The 22,985-nt window shown below is 36.1% G+C and overlaps 2 protein-coding genes and 2 long non-coding RNA genes across 4 annotated transcripts; 3 read left to right on the top strand and 1 right to left on the bottom strand.

The window, feature by feature from the left end:
* Positions 1-8,611: 8,611 nt before the first annotated feature.
* On the bottom strand, positions 8,612-11,654 carry LOC142621262 (receptor-like protein 7). Its single transcript, XM_075794578.1, has one exon. The coding sequence runs from the start codon at positions 11,642-11,644 to the stop codon at positions 8,705-8,707; it is 2,940 nt and encodes a 979-aa protein (XP_075650693.1). The 5' UTR covers positions 11,645-11,654; the 3' UTR covers positions 8,612-8,704.
* Positions 11,655-15,357: 3,703 nt separating this feature from the next.
* LOC142618960 (uncharacterized) lies at positions 15,358-16,062 on the top strand. Its single transcript, XR_012841401.1, has 3 exons — positions 15,358-15,449; positions 15,546-15,636; positions 15,807-16,062. It is a non-coding gene; the product is annotated as an uncharacterized LOC142618960 (long non-coding RNA).
* A 1,310-nt stretch (positions 16,063-17,372) lies between these two features.
* LOC142620661 (aconitate hydratase-like) lies at positions 17,373-19,914 on the top strand. Its single transcript, XM_075793995.1, has 7 exons — positions 17,373-17,381; positions 17,465-17,548; positions 17,765-17,926; positions 18,053-18,197; positions 18,303-18,445; positions 18,526-18,582; positions 19,789-19,914. Exons 1-7 carry the CDS (start codon positions 17,373-17,375, stop codon positions 19,912-19,914), a joined length of 726 nt encoding a protein of 241 aa, XP_075650110.1.
* A 2,605-nt stretch (positions 19,915-22,519) lies between these two features.
* On the top strand, positions 22,520-22,985 carry LOC142618610 (uncharacterized). The gene is made up of 3 exons (XR_012841322.1): positions 22,520-22,608; positions 22,692-22,740; positions 22,865-22,985. It is a non-coding gene; the product is annotated as an uncharacterized LOC142618610 (long non-coding RNA).

The raw sequence follows: 22,985 nt of genomic DNA, 5'->3' as shown, positions 1-22,985 counted from the left end.
CGGTGTTGTAAAAGGACTTGGCATGAGACCTTCTTCTTCTCTAGTAACCACCGCCTCATCTAATTCCTCGGTGGATTATATTCAACGGATAGAAAATGAGATCATTGAGCTCAAAGAGGCAAGAGCTAAGGACCAAGAGGAGCGAGCTAGGGACCAAGAGGCACGAGCTAAGCAAGAAGAGGTCCAAAAGAATATTTTTAATATTTTAAGGAGGAATGGTTATGATGACGCTCTTACCTATGGGGGTGGTTCAACTTCAAGTTAAAACATGTTTTGGTTAGTACTTTCTTTTAGCAATTGACCCATATTACATGGTGTGACTACTCTTAACGTACTGTTAGAAATGTTTCTTCTAACATAATTAATGTTTTTACTTTATGATTTTAATGTAGTATTGGTTTTATATTTGTGCAGATTTCTTATTGGTGGTTTTAAGAAGATTTACTTTTGGCATTACTTGAAGACATATGAGGACATCTTCCGTTAGTTCTAATTATATTATGCTACACTTTTTGTATTGTTATAAAACATCTTGAGTTATTGTATATGTTGAAAAAAATTATTGTATGGAAGGAGTTTGAATTAAATACTTGTTTTATTTTTTACTTGTGGAATGTATGGATCTTTTTTTATAAATGCGTTGTTGAAATAAATGTATTATTCAAATGTGAGATTTTAGTAATGTAAAAACAAGTTACAGGTTAATATCAAAACCATGAAAAAAATAAAAACAGAAAATAAGTTTTAGTGACGAAATATTTCATCACTAAATGTAACAAAATTTTGTAAGAAATGGTTTTAGTGACAAAAATTTTCATCACTATATGTGCATGGATTTTCTTAAAAATAGTTTTAGTGACGAACTTTTTCGTCACTATATGTACCCGATAAATAGTTTTAGTGACGACATTATTCGTCACTAAATATGATTTAATAAACTAAAGTATTTTTAGTGACAAAATATTTTCGTCACTGAATGGTGTTTTTAGTGAGGAAAACATTTAGTGACGAAACGTTTTCGCCTCTAAAAGTTAAAAAAAAAAAAATCAAATCGGACTTTTAGTGACGAAATTTTTCGTCACCAGGACTTTTAGTAACAGGGTTTCAACGACGAAATGAATTTCGTCACTAAAAGTCCAATTTCGTCACTAAAAGTTTTTAGTGACGAAATATTGGAATTTTAGTGACGAATTTTTACGTCACTGAAAATACATTTTGTTGTAGTGATGGGTCAAATTGATTTGAGTGCTCAACCCAACCACACCTGATGGAGGAGAACAAAACCTATTGTTTGCCGCCATCTGCATGTTCACACTTCTAAGACTCCAAGGGATAAGTGTTTGCATTTGGCATATGTCAAGTTTGGCGTCATTAAATATATAATAAATTTGTTGTTACAAATATTATGAGTCCGTTTGATAATATTATTCTAGTAACGTTGTTTGTATTTTTGGAAATAAGTGCAGGTGAAAAAGTGTGTGGAAATACATGTAATGTTGTTTAAAAACTAAAAGCATATATTTAAAGACTTGTACCAAATAGACCCTATATCATATACTATACTATATAATTAAAACAGGATCTTAGAAGTCATGGTTTAGCCCAGTGGTTATCGTATTTGAATCTTAATTGTCATATATGTTTGCACTAAATAACAACAAATTTTAAATTAAAACAACACCGTTTATTATTAAGCAAAAAACAAAACAAAAAAGGGACACCGTAATTGTTGTGATCAAATTTTCCTGTGCTGCTTTATCAATTTTTACTATAGACACAAAAGCTTAATTTTGGTTATTAACATTTTTTGCTTCCTTCACTTTTTTCCTATTGCAATTAATGAATTACGTTGAAGATTATCAATTATCATGTCTCTTTTTTGTTTCGTTTTTTTCTAGTACACTATTTCGGTTATTCTATTACTTTTTTTTCCCTTTTCGTGGCACAAGCCTTCTATTTCGCTAAGTAAGTGCCTCACCAGCTAGAAAAGGTGAGGCAAGAACATGTTCCTTCTGTGATGCATCAAAAGCAATTGTTTTTCATTTTTCTTAGGACTGTGTGTTCTTACAAAAGTGTTTAACCACACCTATAACTATGTTACGTACTCTAAGCAACTCACAATCCCATGCTTACTCACTAAACCTAAACAGAAACCCATCTCCTATTAAATGCTGAGAAGCTCGTGCCACCACTTGCCATGTCCTCTGTTGTAAGTATCCCCATCTTCATTCTTCTCTTATTATGTGTTAATTTTATGCTTTACAAACCCCGTTGTCTCTTTTTTGGACGGCTCTTTTGATGTGCCTATGGGTGGTGCAACCATGCACGATGCCAGACTTCACTGATGAGGGGCTGATCAGAGAGGCTCCCATTCATCGACAGAGATGGGTATCCTATCACTTCTGAGGCTCATGACATGAGTATAATTCAGTATTCTTTTTCCATGTTCATGGTGTCTCTGCATTGTCAATGATCATGGATCCCTTATCTTTGTCCTTGTACCGCACAGTACTTGAGTAGACAAAGAACCCTTTCAAGCTAGATGGTGCGGAACCCTATATGGGAGGTGACTTGATATTCAAGACAGTACTTGTATGAGGGCACCATCACCATGGGAGAGAAGGAGAATGAATTGTTATCATCGGGTGGGGATGGTCGACAAGCATCCACGACATTGTAAGTGGACAAGCTACTAGCTGGCCGGATCAAACCAATTTGTCAAGGTTTGATTTTCTTTTTTCTTTTTCTTAAAAAAAAAAAGAAAAAAAAAGAAGAAGAAACAAACAAAACTTTTTAAATTTCAATAAACAATATCCAACTTTCTATAAATTTCATGAATAAAAATGTAATGGGAACTTACATATGGTTTATGGAGACTCCTCTCCATTCCTTGGTGATTTGTCAACATTTGGTGGAAAAAACCTTGGTTAAAATATTGTTTTTGTCCTTAAATTTTGTAAGAATTTTGCTTTTTGTCATAAATTTAAAAAGTTCATTCTTTTTCTCTAAATTTTTTTTTAATTCAATAGTTAAGGGAAAAAAATATGTTAAAATGATTTTTTTTTTAAGTTAGGGGCAAAAGAATGAAATTCATACAAATTTTAAGGACGAAAACAATAATTTTATCCTTTGATATTTTTGTCCCTAAACTTGCATGACTTTTGTATTTCATTCCTAAACTATTAAAAATATTATAATAATTAATATCAATTTTTAAAACTAATTTTTAATAAGCTATTGTAAAATTTTCGGAGAAAAAAAAACTCTCTATAGGGTTTAAGGCAAGGGAGTCAATTTTGTATTGGAGGCTGTACCAATTTGACCGGTGGGACGATATATTTCGGTACCGGTCAATACTGGTGTACCGTTTTGAGTTTTCCGTTATATATATATATATATATATATATATATATATATATATATATATATATATATATATATATATATATTATAATAAATATAGAAGTTTACTATAAAACATTACCTCAATTTCGAACAAATTATTTATGATTTTAAACTTTAGTATCAATTAAAAGAAAAAAAAAAACACAATATAAAAAATAGAAAGCTTAAGGTATGTTTGGTAATTATTTTTTCCCCTTATTTTTTGTTTTCAAAAACAATTTTCTAATTTTGAAACTAAAAAACTTGTTTGGTAACCTAAAATAAACAAAAGACTAAAATTGTTCTCAAAACTCAATTTGAGAAGGAAACTAAAAGCATGCAAAATGCTGTTTTCAGTTTCTAGTTTTCAAAAATCACTGAAAACACACATTTGATTTAATGAATCTGTCTTATTTAATGATTTACCATTATAGTTCAAACCCTAGCAACAACAACATATTTTCGTATTTTTTATTTTTTTCTTCAAAAAACTATTTTTAAAATTTAAACGAACCAAACATGTTTTTTATTTCAAAAATATACAAGAAAATTATTTTTTCTTTATATTCCCAAAAACAAGTTTTTGAAAATAGAAAACAAAAACTATTATCAAACATAACCTTAATTGTCCATTGCATACTAGGAAAACAAATAATACTAATAAGTTAATGCAAGTAAGTTACCATTCTGCCCTTACAAAAATTCAAAAATTACAAAACTAAAATGAAAAAAAAAAAAAGCTTTCTTCTGTACTGACCAATTTGCCCGGTACCAGCCAGTAATTCCCGAAATCGGCCGATATGGCTAGTATTTAAACTAGTACGAAACGTTGGCGTTTTGATACCGGTATAAATACTGGTACGATACATACCGGTTGGTACTAGTACTGTATCGACCACCTTGGTTTAAAGACAAAAAACCAACTCTTTAAAGTTCAAGGATAAAAGGCAAAGTTGATACAAATTTTAAAGACAAAAATAATATTTTAGCATAATTAAGAGGTATACATTAGTGATCAGTTCATGTATCTCTCTAGCTGGTAGATATAGTAATGGCAGGCTCAAAACTTTCCCTCTAGCTCAAAATATAATTTACTTCCTTTTCTTAAAAGGAAATCAAAAATCTAGGCGACTTGTCTCTACTCTCAAGATCAGGGATATACTTTTCTATCTTAATCTTTTCGGTTAAAATACAGTAAAAAAAATGAAGACTTAGAGCCCAATGAAGATAAACCCCAAATTGTCACACAAAGACAAAAACATCTCTCTCTCTATATATACAAGAATTTGACAAGGTTAGAAAATAAACAAAAATGGAAGAAGTTAAGTTATTAGGAGTTCGGCCGAGCCCATACAGTTACAGGGTGCTATGGGCTCTGGAACTCAAGGGTGTGAAGTATGAATATGTGAAAGAGGATTTACCTAATAAGAGTGATTTGCTTTTACGAAATAACCCAGTTCATCAGAAGGTCCCTGTGCTCGTTCACAATGAGAAATAATTTGTCAGAAGGAAAGAACTTGAACAAAGAGCCAATGATAATAATCTATATTTATATATTACTAAAAGCTAGTGTTTAATACTATTGCTACTGCTTTCACATTACGCCACATCAGTTGCCACGTCATTTTTTTTTTTTAAATATAATTTGTCCTACAATTTTAAAATGGTTTTTACAATTTTCAGTCCTATAAATGCAGCCCACTTCTTATTTATTTACTTCCACTAATTATTTATTTACTTCCACTATCACCCTATAATAAATCCAACCCACTACTTATTTATTTACTTCCACTATCACTGTATAATAAATTTGTATTATTAATCTAGCCCACCTCTTATTTATTTTGTTTTATTATCAAGCCCAACCCAAAGCCTTTTCAGTTCAGCTTTAGGGTTTTGTGTGGGCCTTTTTAGCTTAAAGGAAGGAAAAAAAAAAAAAACAAAACAAAAACGTTGAAGCCTTTCAAGCTTTAGGGTTTTTATTTTTCTTTCCAATTTTCCTATAAATGTTTTTAATATTCATTTTTTTAATATCTACACCTCTCCAACCTTTCTCTCTCCCTTACCATTTCATCTCCCCACTACTTATTCAATCTTTCTCCCTCTCTTACCTTGTCATCTCCCCACTACCCTCTACATTAATATCATTCTTCCTCTTTTCCTTCGTCTTCCTTTATTTTTGTCTCTTCTTATTCACACCCTCTTACTATAAATTTGTCACTATCTCTTCTATTCTATGCATAGTTTTCACAAAAAAATGGTTCTCTCTCTCTCTCTTTAAATTTTTTGGTGGATTTTTTTATTTTTCTTTCAACTCTACTTTAGGTTGATAATTTTTTATATTTTTTAAAATTCTATTTTGGGTTAATGTGATTTAGTTTTATTTTTTAGGTTGTTGTTTTTATTTTTTATTCTCTTTGATTGTTAAATGTTATCCTATTGCGTTCTAAATAATTAAATATAACATATAAAAATATAATATTATTCTATTACATAGCATGATTTGGATAATTTAGTATTTATTCTATTACATAGCATGATTTTTTATAGTGCTCAATTTAGATGTTAAACTATGAGACTTTACTAATTTCTGTTTATTTTCTAATCCTTTGTGGTGGACAAAGTACTCTTAATAGTTATATTAGAAGTACTCTATAATGCCATTCATTTAAAGAAAAGCAAAGGTTAGCCAGATGAAAATAATCGGATAGGTGACAAATTTTAACTTTTGCAATTTTATTTTAATTATTATTATTTTATAACAATGCATGTATAGAAATTTAATTCTTAGATTTTGCTAATAATATTTTATTTGATAATATGTTTTGGGTGGCCGAAATTATAATTTCTACAAAGAAAATAACCTTAATAGATTATTAAAAACAAAATTTTATCCTAATATTGGTTCAATTAATCATTGTTAAGTTTTATTTTATTTTTTTAGTTTACATTTTTTTGGTGTTTTGGATTGTTTCTATATTATATTTATGATTTTTCCTATAATAAATAAAAATATAATTACAAAATACGTTACTCATTATTAGCTTAGTTTGAATTGTAAAAAAAATATATAATAAAACTACCATAAAAATAATTATCACTCACAACGTGCGGGTTCGCAACTAGTAATAATAATACTCGTTGTAGAAGCAACCAAAAAAGGGGAGAAAATCACTTTGATAAAAAGGGATCAACCCATGTGACTCACAAATTGCAAGTTGACAAACCTTTGAAATGTAATTTTGTTATAAGTTTTGATCATCATGATAATCACATTTTAAAGAATAAGAAATTTGAATAATTTGTGTGAAACTTGGCGCACTATAGCATAATTTTGAAGAATATGGACCACCTTATAAAAGAATAATCCCAATCAAATACATCCAAAATAATAGAATGATAAATTGGTAGAGATAGAAAGATGGAAAATAATTTTATAAATTTTTAATTTTTAGAAAGAACCACTTATTTTCAACGAAGTTTAGAGAACAAATTATATATTATACAATAATTATAAAATAATTATCTATTCTCTGCATTTCATAAAAAGATATTATTCTACACCACAAATTGTGCTATTGAACAGGCAACAAGTCAAAGAGGTAGATCTTGAATTGATACCTTTCATAGGGATTCTTCGAGGAGCATGCAGAGGAAACAATATCTAATTATTCTTTTGATGCTTGATGACCTTCTTAACACTGATTTGTGAATCCGAAGATGCAACATGATAAAGTAATGATTGTCCTAAAAGTTTAAATTGTTAAAAAAAATAGTAAATTTAATCATTAAATCATAATTTTAACGGTCTTCATCACATGTAGGCCTAAACTCCCCCTTAATAAATAAGGCCCACTACATGGGATTTTTAAAATTTATGGGAATTTGACTAAAAATAATGATCGAATTTAGGATTCTAGTTTCGATACTATGAAACATAAGCTGAGTAAATGGTGTTGGCTTAGTAAAGCTCTAATACCATGATAAACTTATCCCTTGGGAAAAAGGAGTACCAGGTTGAAATATATTTGTAAATCCGATTCATTTTATATTTTCATATTCTCTATGATTAAAAATGAAATAGGAGACATCCATGACAATGAAGCCCCTTTTGCAAAATTGTTAGTCTAATTTTATTGGATGCAAGGTGGGAAGTATATTTCCTGAATGGCATACATAGAAGTCAACAATATGGTTAATGGGCTTATATTACTACTGAGTACTGACCAATTAAAAAAGAGATGGTAGTTAGAGCCACCAACCAAGACCTGACATATATTTTTTCTTGGTGCCTTTCTTGATTTTTACTTTTTAATGCATCAATGGAGAAATAGAGAACGGAATTTATTTTGAAAAGGAACAAGTAGCACTTGAATTTTAAGTGAGACAGTCTTTTGTTTTTTTTGTTTTTTTTTTGTTTTAAGTATTGTCTCCAGTAGGATATTCTAATTGCATCTTTGTTGTTACAGCCTCCAAATCCTTCAGCTTCTATTGGAATGAGCCATAATAGTTCTTGTTCCATCCACCATAGCTAGAAGATGACGAATAGCTGTGACTCAATTTGACCCACGACAGTCTCAATAGGGTCTTGAGCATGGTTAGGCCTGCCTCCTCAACCAATGATGTCGTAGCTACATTTGAATCAATAAGCTCACAGAGAGATATTTGTTTGGGGTTCCTATGCGCATTGGATTGCTTTCTTGCTTGGTATTTAAGTTTTGAGTGTTTCCTGTTAGGTACTCTTAGAATGATTTCAGGAAGAGTTTAGAGTGATACCCATCGGGATGAGCTTCAACCTTTTTGGCTTTACTTCACTGAGCTCTGCTTCTTTGAAGTTTTCTCTTATTCATTTAAATGGCAGCCATCATTTCGACCTTGCATCCTTTGAGTCTCTTATATATGAAACCACAAGCAAATATATAATAAATAAATAAGCACAAACCTCTTGCCTTTATTCGTTGCAATCAATATAATTTTTTTCATCTAGTATGTAGTGTGCTACCATATTATTTCATCCCCTCCCCTCTTCCAAAAACCATAAATGACAGACGTGTACAATAAACAAGAGTGACGAGCATATATTCTTAAGCATGAAGGAAAAATTGCTTGAACAAATTTAGTTTCTTTTTTTTGTTGGTAATTCAGCTTTTATTCATTGAAATAAACACAGATTACAAAGGGAAATCCCAAAATAAACTAGCATAGGGAAACCTCCCTGCTACACCAACCAAAAAACAAAACTATAAAGCCAAAGCAAGGCAAAACAAATGGCAAAGCAAAAAGCACTAACAATTGCACTAACAACTAAACAAAACATCTACTATTTTTTTTTTCCTTTGCTGGTTTTTGGTTGCCAAATTCCAAAATTCTTCAAAAACCAATCATGTTTCCTAGTGATCACTATGTGTCCAATAACCACTCCAATTATAAAACCGCTTCCATACCCTATGACAACAATTATCCAATCAAATTCAGTTGAAGATCCTGATTCCTGATTATCTGTGGAGGCTGAAAGAGGTGGCAAAAAGGCTTTAGGACCGTCACATTTTCTTGATAATTGATTTCCACATAATCCTAAATTTCCTTCAAATGAATTGTTTAGGAAGGTAGCAAATTGGTTCCCTCTCGGTATAGGTCCAGTGAAGTTGTTATAAGACACATTAATGAATGATAGGAAAGTGAGTTGTGCTAGTTGCTGAGGGATCTCCCCTGAGAGTTTGTTTAAAGAAAGGTCTAAGGACTCTAGTTGTGTTAGGTTTCCCATGGCTGATGGGATGTGACCTGAGAGTAAGTTGTTGGAAAGGTTGAGTGCAAAAAGCCCCTTCAACATCCCAATGGATTCTGGAACCTCACCTTCGAATTTGTTACATGAGAAATCCATGAGTGCAAAGATTGCTATGATCCTGGTATATTCTGTCCTCAAACCTTTGATTGTAACTGTCATTGAGTATTCATAATATTTACGCGCTGTCATACTGGGTCTTGATGCAGTCATACTGGGACTTGACATATCAAAAGATTCCAAACCGATGTCTGCTTGCAAGTAAGCCAAGTGCTCTTCATCTGTAATTTTCATGGAATTGCAGCTACTGAAGTATTCAAAAGGCAAATTACCAACAAAACCATTATAAGACAGATCAATGACGTGCAACTTAGGGAACACAGTCCTGAATTCAGGACTCCAAATGGCACCATGGAATTTATTAGATTGCAAAATGAGAATCTTCAATTCAGGAAGAGTCCCCAACCAAAAGGGGAAAGTATCATTAATTTGATTGTGTCCGAGATCAAGATTCTCTAGCATTGCACACTTTGACATTGATCTTGGGATCAGCCCCTTCAATTTGTTTTGGCCCAAGTTAATCATCCTTAATTTACACCCATGTGTCCAAGTTCGAGGAATGGTGCTATGAAAGTTGTTGCTTCCTAAATTCAGTATTGACAGAAAATTGCTAAAGTTTCCCAAACATTCTGGAATTTGGCCACTTAAGTTGTTCTTAGACAAATCAAGAACGTGAAGCAGAGTTTGATTGCAAATCAATGGTGGGATTTCTCCTGTCAGCGAATTGTTTGAGATTATATAAGACACGGTAGACAATGGTGGAAGTGGTAGTAATCCTTGGATCCTATTTGAATCAATTTTTAGAAATTTCAAACTAGACCATGGAAGAACAAAAGGAGATTGATCAAAGCCTGTCAGAAAGTTGTGAGAAAGGTCCAAAGTCAGCAGGGTTTCTTTACTTTTTTCCAAAAACCATTGGGGCACAAGGCCATGGATATTGTTAAAAGACAGGTCTAAAAACATCAACTTATCCAGATTTTGTAAATATTGTGGGAACTCACTTAGATTGCATGAAGCCAAACTCAACGTCGTTAAGTTTGGAAAAGAAGCACTGGAATTGATTTTGCCTAGCAAAGATAGTTTGTTGAATGCTAGACTGAGGGTTGTTAAATTTTTTAACACATGCAACGAGTCTAGCTCCATTGTACCACTCAAATTATTGAAAGAAAGGTCTAGATACTTAAGATTCTTGAGTCCAGATATTGAGCTTGGAATTGGACCTTGAAACTTATTGGATTCAAGGTTCAGTAAAGTTAAGCTGGTCAGATTCATAAGGTTTGGGATTGGACCAGCAAAACCATTATAGCTTAGATCCAAGGAAGCAAGATGGTTCAAATTAGCAAAAGAAGGTAAATTGCCACTAATAGAATTACCTGAAAGCGTCATAACAGTAAGCTTGGAAAGGTTACCTATTGAAGGCGGAACCAACCCTGAGAAATTGTTGAAACCGAGAGACAATTGTTCCAGGGAACCAAGGTTTCCGATTGAAGCAGGTATCTCACCAGACATTCCTGTTCTCATAACATTCAAATACTTAAGGTGACTAGTCCGATTAAAGTCAGGCAAGTTACCGGTAAGACCTGGATTCTGTACCAAATGTAAAAATTCTGCATTTGGTAGCTGAAAAATATTAGTCGGAAGTTCCCCAAGCAATCCACAACTGGGGAGAATGAGAAAGGACAACGATGACATATTTGCCAATAAACTTGGCACAGGGTAAGGTATGTTTACCAAAGAGAGCGACAATTCTTCTAGGTTAGTTAAGTTTTGTACTAGGCTTTCAAAATGAGGCCTTTTGAGTTCCAACAACCGTTTAGAAGATGGATCAAAACTCAACAGACCGAAAAAACTGCAGGAAGATGGATAAGAGTTGCAGGATAGATCAAGGGAAGACAATTTGGATAACTGTGAAATTTCCGATGGAATTTGACCAGCAAAGAAGGAATCGGAGAGTCTGAGATATTGAAGTTTCGAAAGATTGCCTATGCTAGATGGGATTTGAGAGAAGTTGAAGTTATTGTAGCTGAGATCAAGTAGTTGAAGGTGAACAAGTTGGAATAGGCTGCTGCTAGAGTTGATGGAACCATAGAGGCAACTGTTGATTAGTTTAAGGCCAATCACATGACCACTTTTCTTGTCACAATCAACCCCGTCCCATGAGCAACAACTGCTATTTTCAAGGGTCCATGATGCAACCGGCGGAAGATAATCATCATAAAAAAATCTACAGGTGGAGTTGTTGATGATAAAGCTTTCCTTGAATTGCAACAAGGCAGACCTCTCATCTGCGTGACACAATGGATGCATAGAAGATAAAGAGTAACTGAGTTGAAAAGTTAAAAGTAAGAAAAGTGAGCTCAAGAACATGAAGTAATATGATATTAGATTCATATTTCCTGAATAAGGAAGACCTCTCATTTAGCACTGCTTTATGTTTAGTACAAACTCTTGGATAAGCAAGGAAATGAGTGCAGGGATCTTTTATAGACCATGGCCCTTGGGCAACTCTTCTACAATGATATAGAAAGCTGAAGGAAAATGCTAACAAAACAGGCAAGGAAATCACACTCCAAAAGATGAGAACTTACCTGCATCAAGTTTATTCACAGACTATAAGTTTATTCACAGAATATGGAAATTGCAACCAAAGAATACAAAAAATGGTGGATCCCTAAATTGTGGTTGTATACGGCAAACTATTACGTCCCCCTCTCCTCATAAAATGGATCACAAAATGTTAGAGGATTTTCATTTTAAGTTTTTGAACTTTCCTTGAAGGGACTAGGGGCTATCTTTCCTCAAGTTGGAACTTTCCTTGAAGGAAGGGACTAAGGAGCTAAGAATTTTCCAACTTTTACTTAATTTCTTTCTGGTAAAAAATATCATAATTCCCAACAAAGATGAGGTCCATAATTAGCGGAACTTTGTTGCCATTTACCGTTAGACATCTAACATTTTCGTTAGTTGTCACTGTTCAAAAGAATGTAGGAAACTAGCATCTCGAGTTTTATAAACTCGAGATCCAAGTAAAAATCGAGCTTTTAAAACTCGATTTTTAGTGGTCGGCAATACCTTGACGTGGACAAATTTTCCACGTGTAGCCACGTAGAAATCGAGTTTATAAGACTCGAAATCTACACGCCCATTTTAAAACCCCCCCCCCCCCCCTGAAACAATCACACTCTCTCAACCTCACTCAAACACTCACTCACACTCTCTCAATCTCTCAAACGCTCTCTCTGAAACACTCTCACTAAAAATTAAAACACTCTCCCTCAAACACTCAAAGCAGTCACCCTCAACCCCTCGGCGTGACCCAACTACGCTCAATCGCCAGGTGGGTTTTTCGGTTTTTTGTTGAAATTTTGTTCCTTTTTTGTTTTGGGTGTTCAATTGTGAAGAAATGTGATCTGGGTTTCTCTTATTTTAATTGGTGAAGGTTGATTTCCTGTCTAATGTTGGTGGTTTTGTTTGATCATATGGGGAATTGATGGTTAATTTGTGTTTTATTTGGCTGATTTTTTTCTGGGTTTTGGTTGGATTTATATGAGATTGGTTTTCGTATATGAGGGACACAAAGCAAAGATTGGATAAAAGATTTTGCCAGAAATTGTGGGAATCTTTATAGTGTTTTGATTGAAATGTGGGCTTTTAGAGATGGGATACTATTGGCCAAGGAACTAAAAATTACAAGTTTGATAGTGGAACTTTATGCGTTAGTTGATGAACAACTCCATTGTCAAATTTTTATTGGAGCCAGTAATCACCGGAACTTTTTGAAGACTTCCCTAACTTGCAGATTGTGCACACATACTGGGAAGCCAATTTGTGCTGATGATTAATATTAGTCATACTCTGGATAGCTGAAATTAGCTCAATATTTTATCTTAGTTATTCATTGGTTACTAAATTATGGTTATGAGCTTTGGCATGAGTGAGGTTAGTTGAGTTGAGTTGAATATCTTTGTTCATTGATGAGATAAAGAAAACATTACACTGACCTTCCCTCTTCCCTCGGTTAGTTGATGATACAAGGATCTCCCTTGTATTTGCAGAAATTTTATTTACCTTTCTTACCATTGTTAAGAACGAGGAATGGTTGTTGTGCTGGATGTAGGGTTTATAATTCTGCAATTAGAGGTAAAGGTTTCAGTTTTGTAGAAGGTGCCAGAAATGGTGAAGGTGATTTTCTTGATGATGTTGGTTATTGGATGAACTTTTGAATTCAGTGATAGAGATGAGTAAAGGATTGAGGATGAAGACAAGAACAATGGTATCTCTTGAGCTGACAACTCTACTTGGGATATATACTTCTAATTTTAGAAGTATAAGGGAGGTCTTTGTATATTTATCTAGGACCTGGGGCCAAGGGAGATTCTCCCTAATTTAAACTACAAAATATAGATTCTTAGAGCCTCAATATTTTAATTTTTCTTCATCATCAGAAGGGTAAAAAAGTTTTAAATATTTGTGGCCAAAAGTTAAATGTTTGAAATGTTCATTGAGGTTAATGAACTCAGATTTTTCCTGTAGATAACATGTCTATTTGTATATCTTTTAGAATAAAAAAAAAATTGAAATGAATCACTTTGCTTTGAAGTGCTTATTATTATTATTTTTTTGGGCACCCAACTTGCACATTTCAGATACTTCCCCATGAACATTAAGGACCTTGCTGGCAGCATAGCAACATTGGCAGATTGGCTAATGTGGACAAAGTTGGGTGTTTGATGGATATAAATTATCTATTATGTTCAGATTTTATTTTAATTTTTTGCTAATTAGCTCTGTAAATGACTCTGATTGTGGTTTTGTTTATGTCTCCTCTATACATTGGTTTTTTCTTTGTTCTTTTTTGGACACATTAGGGGATTTTTTATTTATTTTTAATCAGATGTTTGTCTGGGATTTCCTGGTTTTGTGGTTATTTTTATTCATTATCATTTAGGACGTGCGTGGCTATTTTTCATCCAAGAAGTCACTGTATAGCTTTGAAGTGTATTTGTTCTGACTATGTGTCTGGCAACTGCTGCTTGATCCTGTTAGTTTAATATGCTATTATTTACTTATTTTTATCTTTATTTTTAGTTCTGTAGATAGATACAACAAGAGAATAAACTACAGAACCTTCTTTTCATTTTTAGTCACATTTACTTGCATGTAGAATAGCATTCCTTTGCCCCCACACTTTTAATGATCTCACAGTTGAGTATCTGAATGTTTGCAGTATGGAGCCTCGGATTGATGACGAGCCACAGGTCTTGCACCCTGGTCCACTTGACGAGTCATTGTTGACGCGACAACGATATCATCGATCAGAGGACATTTGGAATGGCGAGGTGAAATATCTAGTTCTAACAATCGCTTTAATTTTTACGTTGTCTTTGACTTTTAGTTAGCAAGTTCTTTCAAAACACAATTTGTAGTTGTAATAACCGCTATAATTTTTATGGATTTTGCAGGACCCGGGCCCACTTACGTGCCGTGGTCGCACTAAGGAGATGGCAAGCATTCAGAATGAAGATAATCGGGAGATTGACATTATCAAGTTGATAAGGCTGGAAGGATTGTTTAGGGCCCCTTCCAGAGAGATAGATCATTGCCTAATTTCGGCCCTAGTTGAGCGATGGCGGCCGGAGACGCATACGTTCCATCTTCCACATGGTGAGATGTCAATCACCCTACAAGATGTGGAGGTCATTTTCGGACTTCCTATAGACGGTGAGGTCTTGGTTGGGCCGACTGCTGTGGTGGATGGGGATTGGCGAGATCTGTGCATGGAGTTGCTTGGTTTTACTCCGGCGAATGACAACAAAACTTTGGTGGGGCAAAGAATTCTCATCAGCCGCCTTGTTCACGCCATTGCAGTGCCACTGCCTCATGACGCAACGGAGATGCAGATACACCAGTATGCTCGGTGCTACATTTTAGCGCTGCTAGGGGATAAGCTTTTCATGGACAAGTCGGGAGATAGGGTGCATTTGATGTTCTTGGCGTTCCTGCGTGACCTTCGTGATCCGCCACAGTATAGTTGGGGTAGTGGTTGCTTGGCCTGGTTGTACAGAGAGTTGTGTCGGGCAAGCGAGAAAGGGGCATCGCATTGGTGGGGCGTGCACATTGGTCCGTATTGGGCATGGGCAAGGTTGCCATTCTTGTGCCCGAGGATAGAGCCCCCACCTGGATGTGATTATGGCCCATGGCCATATGCTCCACTTGCATTTAAGTAAGTATTTTTCTAATATTGTGTGTGCAATGTACTCTTCTTAGTAACTATAACATGGGTATTATCTTATCTTATGTTATTCGCTTCTAACTGTAGGTGGGTGCGGGTGCCAAGCTCGAAGAGTAGGCCATCCGGCATGGCCTTGATCCACTATCGCGAGCAATTAGTTAGAATTCAGCCGGACCAAGTATGACAAACAAAAATTCTGTTTGGTTATGTTAATTTTCCTTAAGAATATGATTGTTTCATCCTTTAACACATCTTCTGTTTTAATTTTTGTTTTTCCCTTTATCTATGTATTCTCCCTTGTTTTAATAAACTTGATGTTATGATAATTGTTTTTTGTTTCTATTGTAGATTGTGTGGCAGCCATACGAGGCAGACTTCGGCCACCTTCCTGACTTTTGCGTTGCAGGGAGGGATACGTGGACGGCAAGGGTGCCACTTGTGTGTTTTTGCATAGTAGAGATACACCACCCAGATCGTGTCCTTCGTCAGTTTGGGTTGGCGCAAGAGCGACCCGACCATGTTGTGTACGATGAAAGACTGCATAGAATAGACTTGCGTGGGAAGGTGGAGAAGAATTGGAGGGAGGAGCATGGACCGTATATCCTTACATGGGATGAGAGACGACAATGACTTTGCCATGCACCTCCTCAGACTGGTGAGATGCCTCACGATCATGACTATTACCGCTGGTACCGTCCAGTCACTCGAAAGTATGTCGACCGCAACAGCGCAAAATTAGATATATCGGTAATGTGTTCTAATTATATATATCTTAGTTGAGTGTTTAGGTAGATTAATAAGTACTATATTATCCATTCTACAATTGATACGTAAATGTCTCAAATCTAATTGTACTGGTTCTTTCTCGGTTTCAGATTGAAAGCCATTTAGCGTTGTTGGAGATGCTTCTTGTAGGCAGCCGAGCCCACAACCATGTCCGACGCGTCCTAAATGATCTGGTTGGGCTTGGTGGTGGTCCTGCACCAAATGGAGAGGCAAACAATGGGCATGAGACTGAATCAGCAGATATTGCAACCCCAAGCACAAGCGCAGCACTTGTACGTACACCGACCCGTGCTACTGCAGCTAGGGGCCGTGGTGGGCCTGCTACAGCAAGCCCAAGCACAAGCGCAACTAGGGGCCATGGTCGGCCTGCTACAACAAGCCGAAGGACAAGTGCAGCTAGGGGCCGTGGTCAGTGTGCAACAACCGCTCGGGTTGTAAATAGTCCTGAGATACCTGCACCCATCCCGCACGCATCTCTCCAGCCTGAGGTCCCTCCACCCATGGTAGATGCATCTCCTCAGCCCGAGGTCCCTTCACCCACCCCACCTTCACAGCCCAGTTTCGATCTCGGTATTCATTCTCAGTTGACCCCTCCTATGCACCACGAGACACCCTCAAACCCATCCACCAGCTCCAGTGCACCAACTTTGCCCATAGACCCACCCCGTACTGAACCCATGACAATGATCCCCACTCTTGGCCTGTACACAGAGCATCATTACCCTCCTACCTCATCCTCATCTGACCCTCTAGGACCTCCAGTTAGGATTGAAACTCTTTAGCCAGATACTGATGTACCGGACGAGCATCCCCTTCATCAGCCCTCACCCCCACGAGGTCGACCGCAACGTGCTAGAAGAGCTCCCACTTGTGGGACAGGTGGACACAAAATAGGACACAAAGGCAGCTCTATGGTATGATACCATTAATTACGATGTATAGGCCTATTTTGCAGTTCACACACCTTATCATTTCACCAAATATTGATTGTATGCATCTAATGTCTTTGCAGCACGATGATGAGCCTAAGGATGATGCCCCGCAGCCTCCTCCCCCGCCCAAACATTACACGAGGGTTAAAAAACGCAAAATTGGTGAACCTTGAAAAAGAGGTTTGTTACAGAGGTAATGTCTAATGTGATCTTTTTTCCTGTTGGGGCTCTTATTTGTTGTGTGTGTGTGTTTGATGCTTCATATTTTTACAGCTTTAAGTTTACAAGGAGAGATTTGCTTTTCTTAAATGGGGGTCTACTGCTTTCCGCAACAAGCTCGTTGTTCCTCCTGGTTCTGGTATTGTGCATCAGGTAAAGTAGTTTGGAAGGAGAAGTGAAAGATAAGATAATGTTGGTTTAAATGTCGACCTTGGTGTATCAATCACATCACTTTTATTTCTCATTCTACATATTGAAATCATATCCTTTTTTCTTTCAATTACTGTATGTCAAATGAAAATTGAGTGTTTGATCCTGACATTTTTAAAAAGATGTGGCCTGGAATGACTTGATGTGTTGAATTCACAGGTTAATCTTGAATACCTTGGACGGGTTGTGTTCAACACTGAGGGCCTACTCTATCCTGATAGTGTGGTTGGAACTGATTCCCATACAACCATGATTGATGGGTTAGGAGTTGCTGGCTGGGGAGTTGGAGGTATTGAAGCAGAATCAGCAATGCTTGGCCAGGTAATTAAATTCTGCTGCTCATTTATTTTAAACTTCAATATACACCCTGTGGCTCACTTTCATCCCTGCTAAAGGAAGATTTCTGCTGCATTATACTTCTAATGCCTTCTTATTTGTCATTGACAGCCCATGAGCATGGTGTTGCCTGGTGTTGTTGGGTTCAAGTTATCTGGAAAATTGCACAATGGTGTTACTGCTACCGACTTGGTTTTAAGCGTGACACAAATGCTGAGGAAGCATGGTGTTGTTGGCAAATTTGTTGAGTTCTATGGTAATTTAACTTTCCGGAAGTTGAGTTTATCTAATCTTAAATTGCAATGATTTGGTCCATGGAACTAGATAGATATGAGGTTATCATGTTTGTATATACTTGTAGGGGAAGGCATGGGTGAATTATCACTAGCTGACGGGGCCACTATTGCCAACATGTCTCCCGAATATGGTGCAACCATGGGGTTCTTCCCTGTAGACCGTGTCACTTTACAGTATCTCAAATTAACTGGAAGAAGTGATGAGACGGTGGGTGATTCACTGTATTCGTTCCCTTGCAATGTGAAATTCCTATAGCATTGTGTAACTTCTTTCCTTCTTAAATTTAGGTCGAAATGATAGAAGCATATCTCCGGGCGAACAAACTGTTTGTTGACTACAATGAGGTAAGGGTCCTTATATATTCTCTATATTTCTTAATTGTCCGAGGTATATTTGCATTCGATTTTCTTATAGGGGTAATGCTAACTGATTTCCCCTAAATAAGCCTCAAATAGAAATAGTATACTCCTCTTATCTACAACCGGATCTTGCGGATGTTGAACCTTGTATTTCGGGACCAAAGAGGTATATACTTTATTCATGCACGACTTGCTCTCACATTGACCCTACTTAATTCAAATTTTGGTTCTTGAACATTCCTTTGTTGTACTATTCGTTTTATAAGTAATCGCTATCTTTTGCGAGACCTCATGATCGAGTGCCTTTGAAAGAAATGAAGTCTCGGGCATGCTTGTCTTGATAACAAAGTTGGATTCAAGGTTGGTCAAAATTTTTGAATGTTGCAGCCTAATTAATTTACATGGTCTTTTGATTTTTTTCTTGGAAGATGATTTATTTATTGTTCTTTATCAGATAACTTATTAAAAAATTGTATAAATGATGCTTTTAGTTTTGATGTGTATGCATTATGGAAGGTTGAACCAATAATACAATATTCGGGACGGGATTAGTTCCTTATCTCGTTACTAGACGGGGTATCTGGTCTAATCAAGGATTGTGTCTTCTCCTTTACAAATTGTAAGGACCAAATTTAGATATCATCATCTTAACGAGTCAATGCCGGATTTCTATTGTCATTTCTATCGGCACGTTCCGGTCCCGGTCTCCCTCACTTTTGGCCAGATTCCATGATCCTCATTGCTGTGGTTACCTCATGTCCAAATCCATCGTAATGAACTATCATTGACTGTCTCTAATTGACCATTGGCCCCACCTATTGGACTATTGCTGAACGTTAATTCCACAACCATTTGGCTGCTCACTGCTGTCCCATCATCATTCATTCAGCTTTGTATTGTAATAAAAGACCAATATTTTTTTCTCTGAATTTTAGTATTGTAATAAAAAAAAAGGGTAGAACTTCAAGGACCATTCCAATTACTCCAAAATATAAATAAAATAGAACTTATGTGAACTGTATAAATGGATCTTGAACTGAATGATTATGTCAATTCTGAGACTTTTGAGTGTTTGGCGAAGGTCTAGAGTTGTAAATATTCTCATGTCTGAAAGGTCTACTTAAGGCTATTTGTACAAACCTCATAAAGCAGCCTCTTGAGGCATTTATTTATGTTGAAACATGGCTGCAGATTGCCCCATTTGATCCCACTAAAAAGAAGAAGAAGAAGAAGGTTGTAATCCAGGACTCGCCGATGATTCTGTGGACAAGCTTAGCCGAGAAGACCGAAAACTTGTCGGGTATCCGAATTGAATGAATTTTAATTATCTGATGTTGTTCTTCCTTTAATTTTATGTTAGAATGCCATTGCATGCATTAGATAGCTAGAGGCTTGATATTTTCCTCATTTGTAGTTTCGATGGGCTGGAAAGTACGTTCTGCGGTTTGAAAAAGAAGAAGAAGAAGCCGGTAAGTGGTCTTGGTACCTACAATGAACAAATGTGTGTGTGTATTTATATGTCGGCGACGGTAATAAAATTTGATGGTTGGTGTGATTGTAGGTTGAAGCCGGTTCCTTAAATGATGAGAGTGGGGATGCTACGGAAGATTTGGATGGTAATTTGATGCATGTATAGTCTTTGAATTATGTTTTGAAAATGTTTTCACACTAGAAATCTTATGTTTTCCTTTTAGATCACATTGGTGAGGATGAAGAAGGACAAGGAATATCACTACAACCACGTTATCCTTGGGAAGAAAGTGACCGTGATTATGATTATGAGGAGGTATATTATTTACTTATGTTTTGCCTGAGCTCCCTTTTAAAGTTCAAATTATCCTTAGTTATGTGTCATAGGTTTCATATACAATGCATTTTTCATTTATTTTATTTCTTACTTGTTTTTTCTATTTGTTAACTCTGTAGATGCCTTGATGACTTAGGATAATGTGTGCCCATCAGACTATCTTGAATCATTGGTAGTTATAGAATTTTGTACTTGGACTTATGCCAACATGCTTATGATACCTTTTGTTAGGTAGAGAGCAGGGTGGAAGGATCTTTGTATCTTCTTAGTCTTGTTTAGGGCCGGGTTGATCTTTCTCCCAAACCTATTTCTTCCTTCCTTATCTACTTCCTTTTTTCACATATCTTCAACAACAAAAAAATTAGCGCCTCCCCTCTATTTCTCCTCCCTGGATCAAAGTGGTGAAAACAACCCAAACTCTTTTTAACTTTGCCTCTCTGCTTTCATTATCCTGGGTCTCAGCAGAATGCCATTATCAAGTGCCCTCCTACTTTTTGCATAATTTTCTCTCTATTTCCTCCTTGAGTAAGTTGGTTTGTCAAGTCAAAGTTGACTGTGCTCCAAATGACCTCCACACCAATATTTGCTGAATACTTTCTTTTTATTAACTATCTATCTCTCTTGCTTACTGCCTCTTCATTTAAGTGGAAATTTAGCATTGCTGAGTGACAGTGCTCAAAGGATCTGTGATTTTGGGCACAATTGACGAAAATGATTTTAGGGGTTTTTTTTTAAAGCTTTTTGGGCTTGGTGGCTTTAATGGGTGGCCAGTTATGGGTTTGTTTGTTAATTTGTGGGTTGGGTGATGAATTTGGGAATTGATTTTTCTGTTTGGGGTTGCTGGATTGTGTGACCGCTGGATGGTTGGAGCAACATTTAAAAATGAACTTATGTGAACTTATGTGAACTGTATCGGAGCCTGTCACATTATGTACTTTTCCGGTATTCCTCTCCTAGGTTTGACAACTCATACCCAAATTTTTATCCCTACTGCCTAATCCTAGTGCTACTTGGGATTATACTGGGGACATCTATAAAATTTAGTTACTTATTTGCCCTTGATGCAGAGTTGAATTTTCTAACTCAAAAATGTTATTTGAGCTCCAGTGGAAATCAATTTGTTCCTTCTGTTTATACAGTTTTTGTGTATTAGTTTCCTACTACCATTCTCTACATGGCCCCATTTAAGTTTATTGTAAAATATGGGGTTCTCAAGACTCTAGATGTACACCTCACACTTCATTGACCTAGCCCTTCTTTTAAATGATCCCCACTAACATGAGTACTCATTGGTTCAGTCAATAAATAGCAATATGTTTATCATGAATGGTACTAAGCCTAAAGTCTAAGCTCGCCTTGGATGGGTAACTTATGTTAAGGATCTTCTCTTTTATAAATCAACTAAATGGGGCTGCTTTCTTGACCACGAGTGATTATGAGGTTCAACTTTTGTTTTTTGCGTTTGGAAAATGTATTCTTATAATAAAAAAAAGGGGTGTTTGGAACATGTATGTTGTGCATGCAAACCTTTGATAATTCTAAGCACATCATCCAGTCTGCAGTGGCTGAAATATCTTTTATCATTTTTCTATTCATTTAAGTTGTTTTTGATGAATGGCCTCATTTTGGCCATTGATGGTAACCTTTTGCTGGCGGCAAAGTTCCTGGCAGTTAAAGAAGGCTGTCAGCGAATAATGCATTCTTAATTCTTTTTTTTTTTTGTACCTGGCAGCCAAGCACCCTTCACTGGGAAAGGGATACTTCCACAATGAATTTGTCAGCCACCAGCAAAAAGTGTCACTAAAAGATTTTGCCTAAAGGGCTTGTGCATTTCTTGCCATAAATTTCTGATGGGGGGGGACTTATAGTGACAAATGCCATTGCTAAATAATGTAGTCAGTAAATGCATGGAGCTCATTATATCTCTCTCACTTGCAGCCCTTTATCGCGCAGGCTCCAAGCTCTCTCCCTCCCTCTCCATCACTCTCTGAGGCATGTTTTCACCACCACTCTCTATTAGTAAGCTCTCTCGCTCTCTCATGGAAAAATTTTGTGTTAATAACAAAACGTTTCTAAGGGACATTTTCATGTATATTTTTTATAATTTAGATCCTAAGGGACGAGGAAGGTAAAAAGCTTGGTTTGAAAGCTAGCGAAAAGAGCTCTGGGCAGAAGACAATGATGTCAAGATGTCTGATGCAGAGGTACACAACCTATCCATACAAACACCCAAACATGTATCTCTTTCTCATTACAAAATTATCTCATGTCTCTTCTTGGCACACAGGGATCATCAAATAGAAGTGGTGAACCATCTATAGCTACATCTGAAGAAGGTATCAACCTAAAATGTCCATGTTAGCTGAAATTAGGGAGTCTACTGTAGATTTCATGTGAGTTTTTGGAAGTCCAGTGCATGTGGTCCCTCCTTTTCACTGTTTGACTGATACTAAAATGCAGGTGTTCCATCCGATAGCGGAACACAAATGACTGGAATTTATGATTTGGTTGCTGTGCTGACCCACAAGGGTAGGAGTGCTGATTCAGGACATTATGTTGCTTGGGTCAAGCAAGAAAGTGG

This window comes from Castanea sativa, chromosome 12 (assembly GCF_040712315.1).
Source record: "Castanea sativa cultivar Marrone di Chiusa Pesio chromosome 12, ASM4071231v1".
Taxonomy (NCBI): domain Eukaryota; kingdom Viridiplantae; phylum Streptophyta; class Magnoliopsida; order Fagales; family Fagaceae; genus Castanea; species Castanea sativa.
Note: the sequence above shows the minus strand (reverse complement) of the source record. Positions and strands in the feature narration are given on the sequence as shown.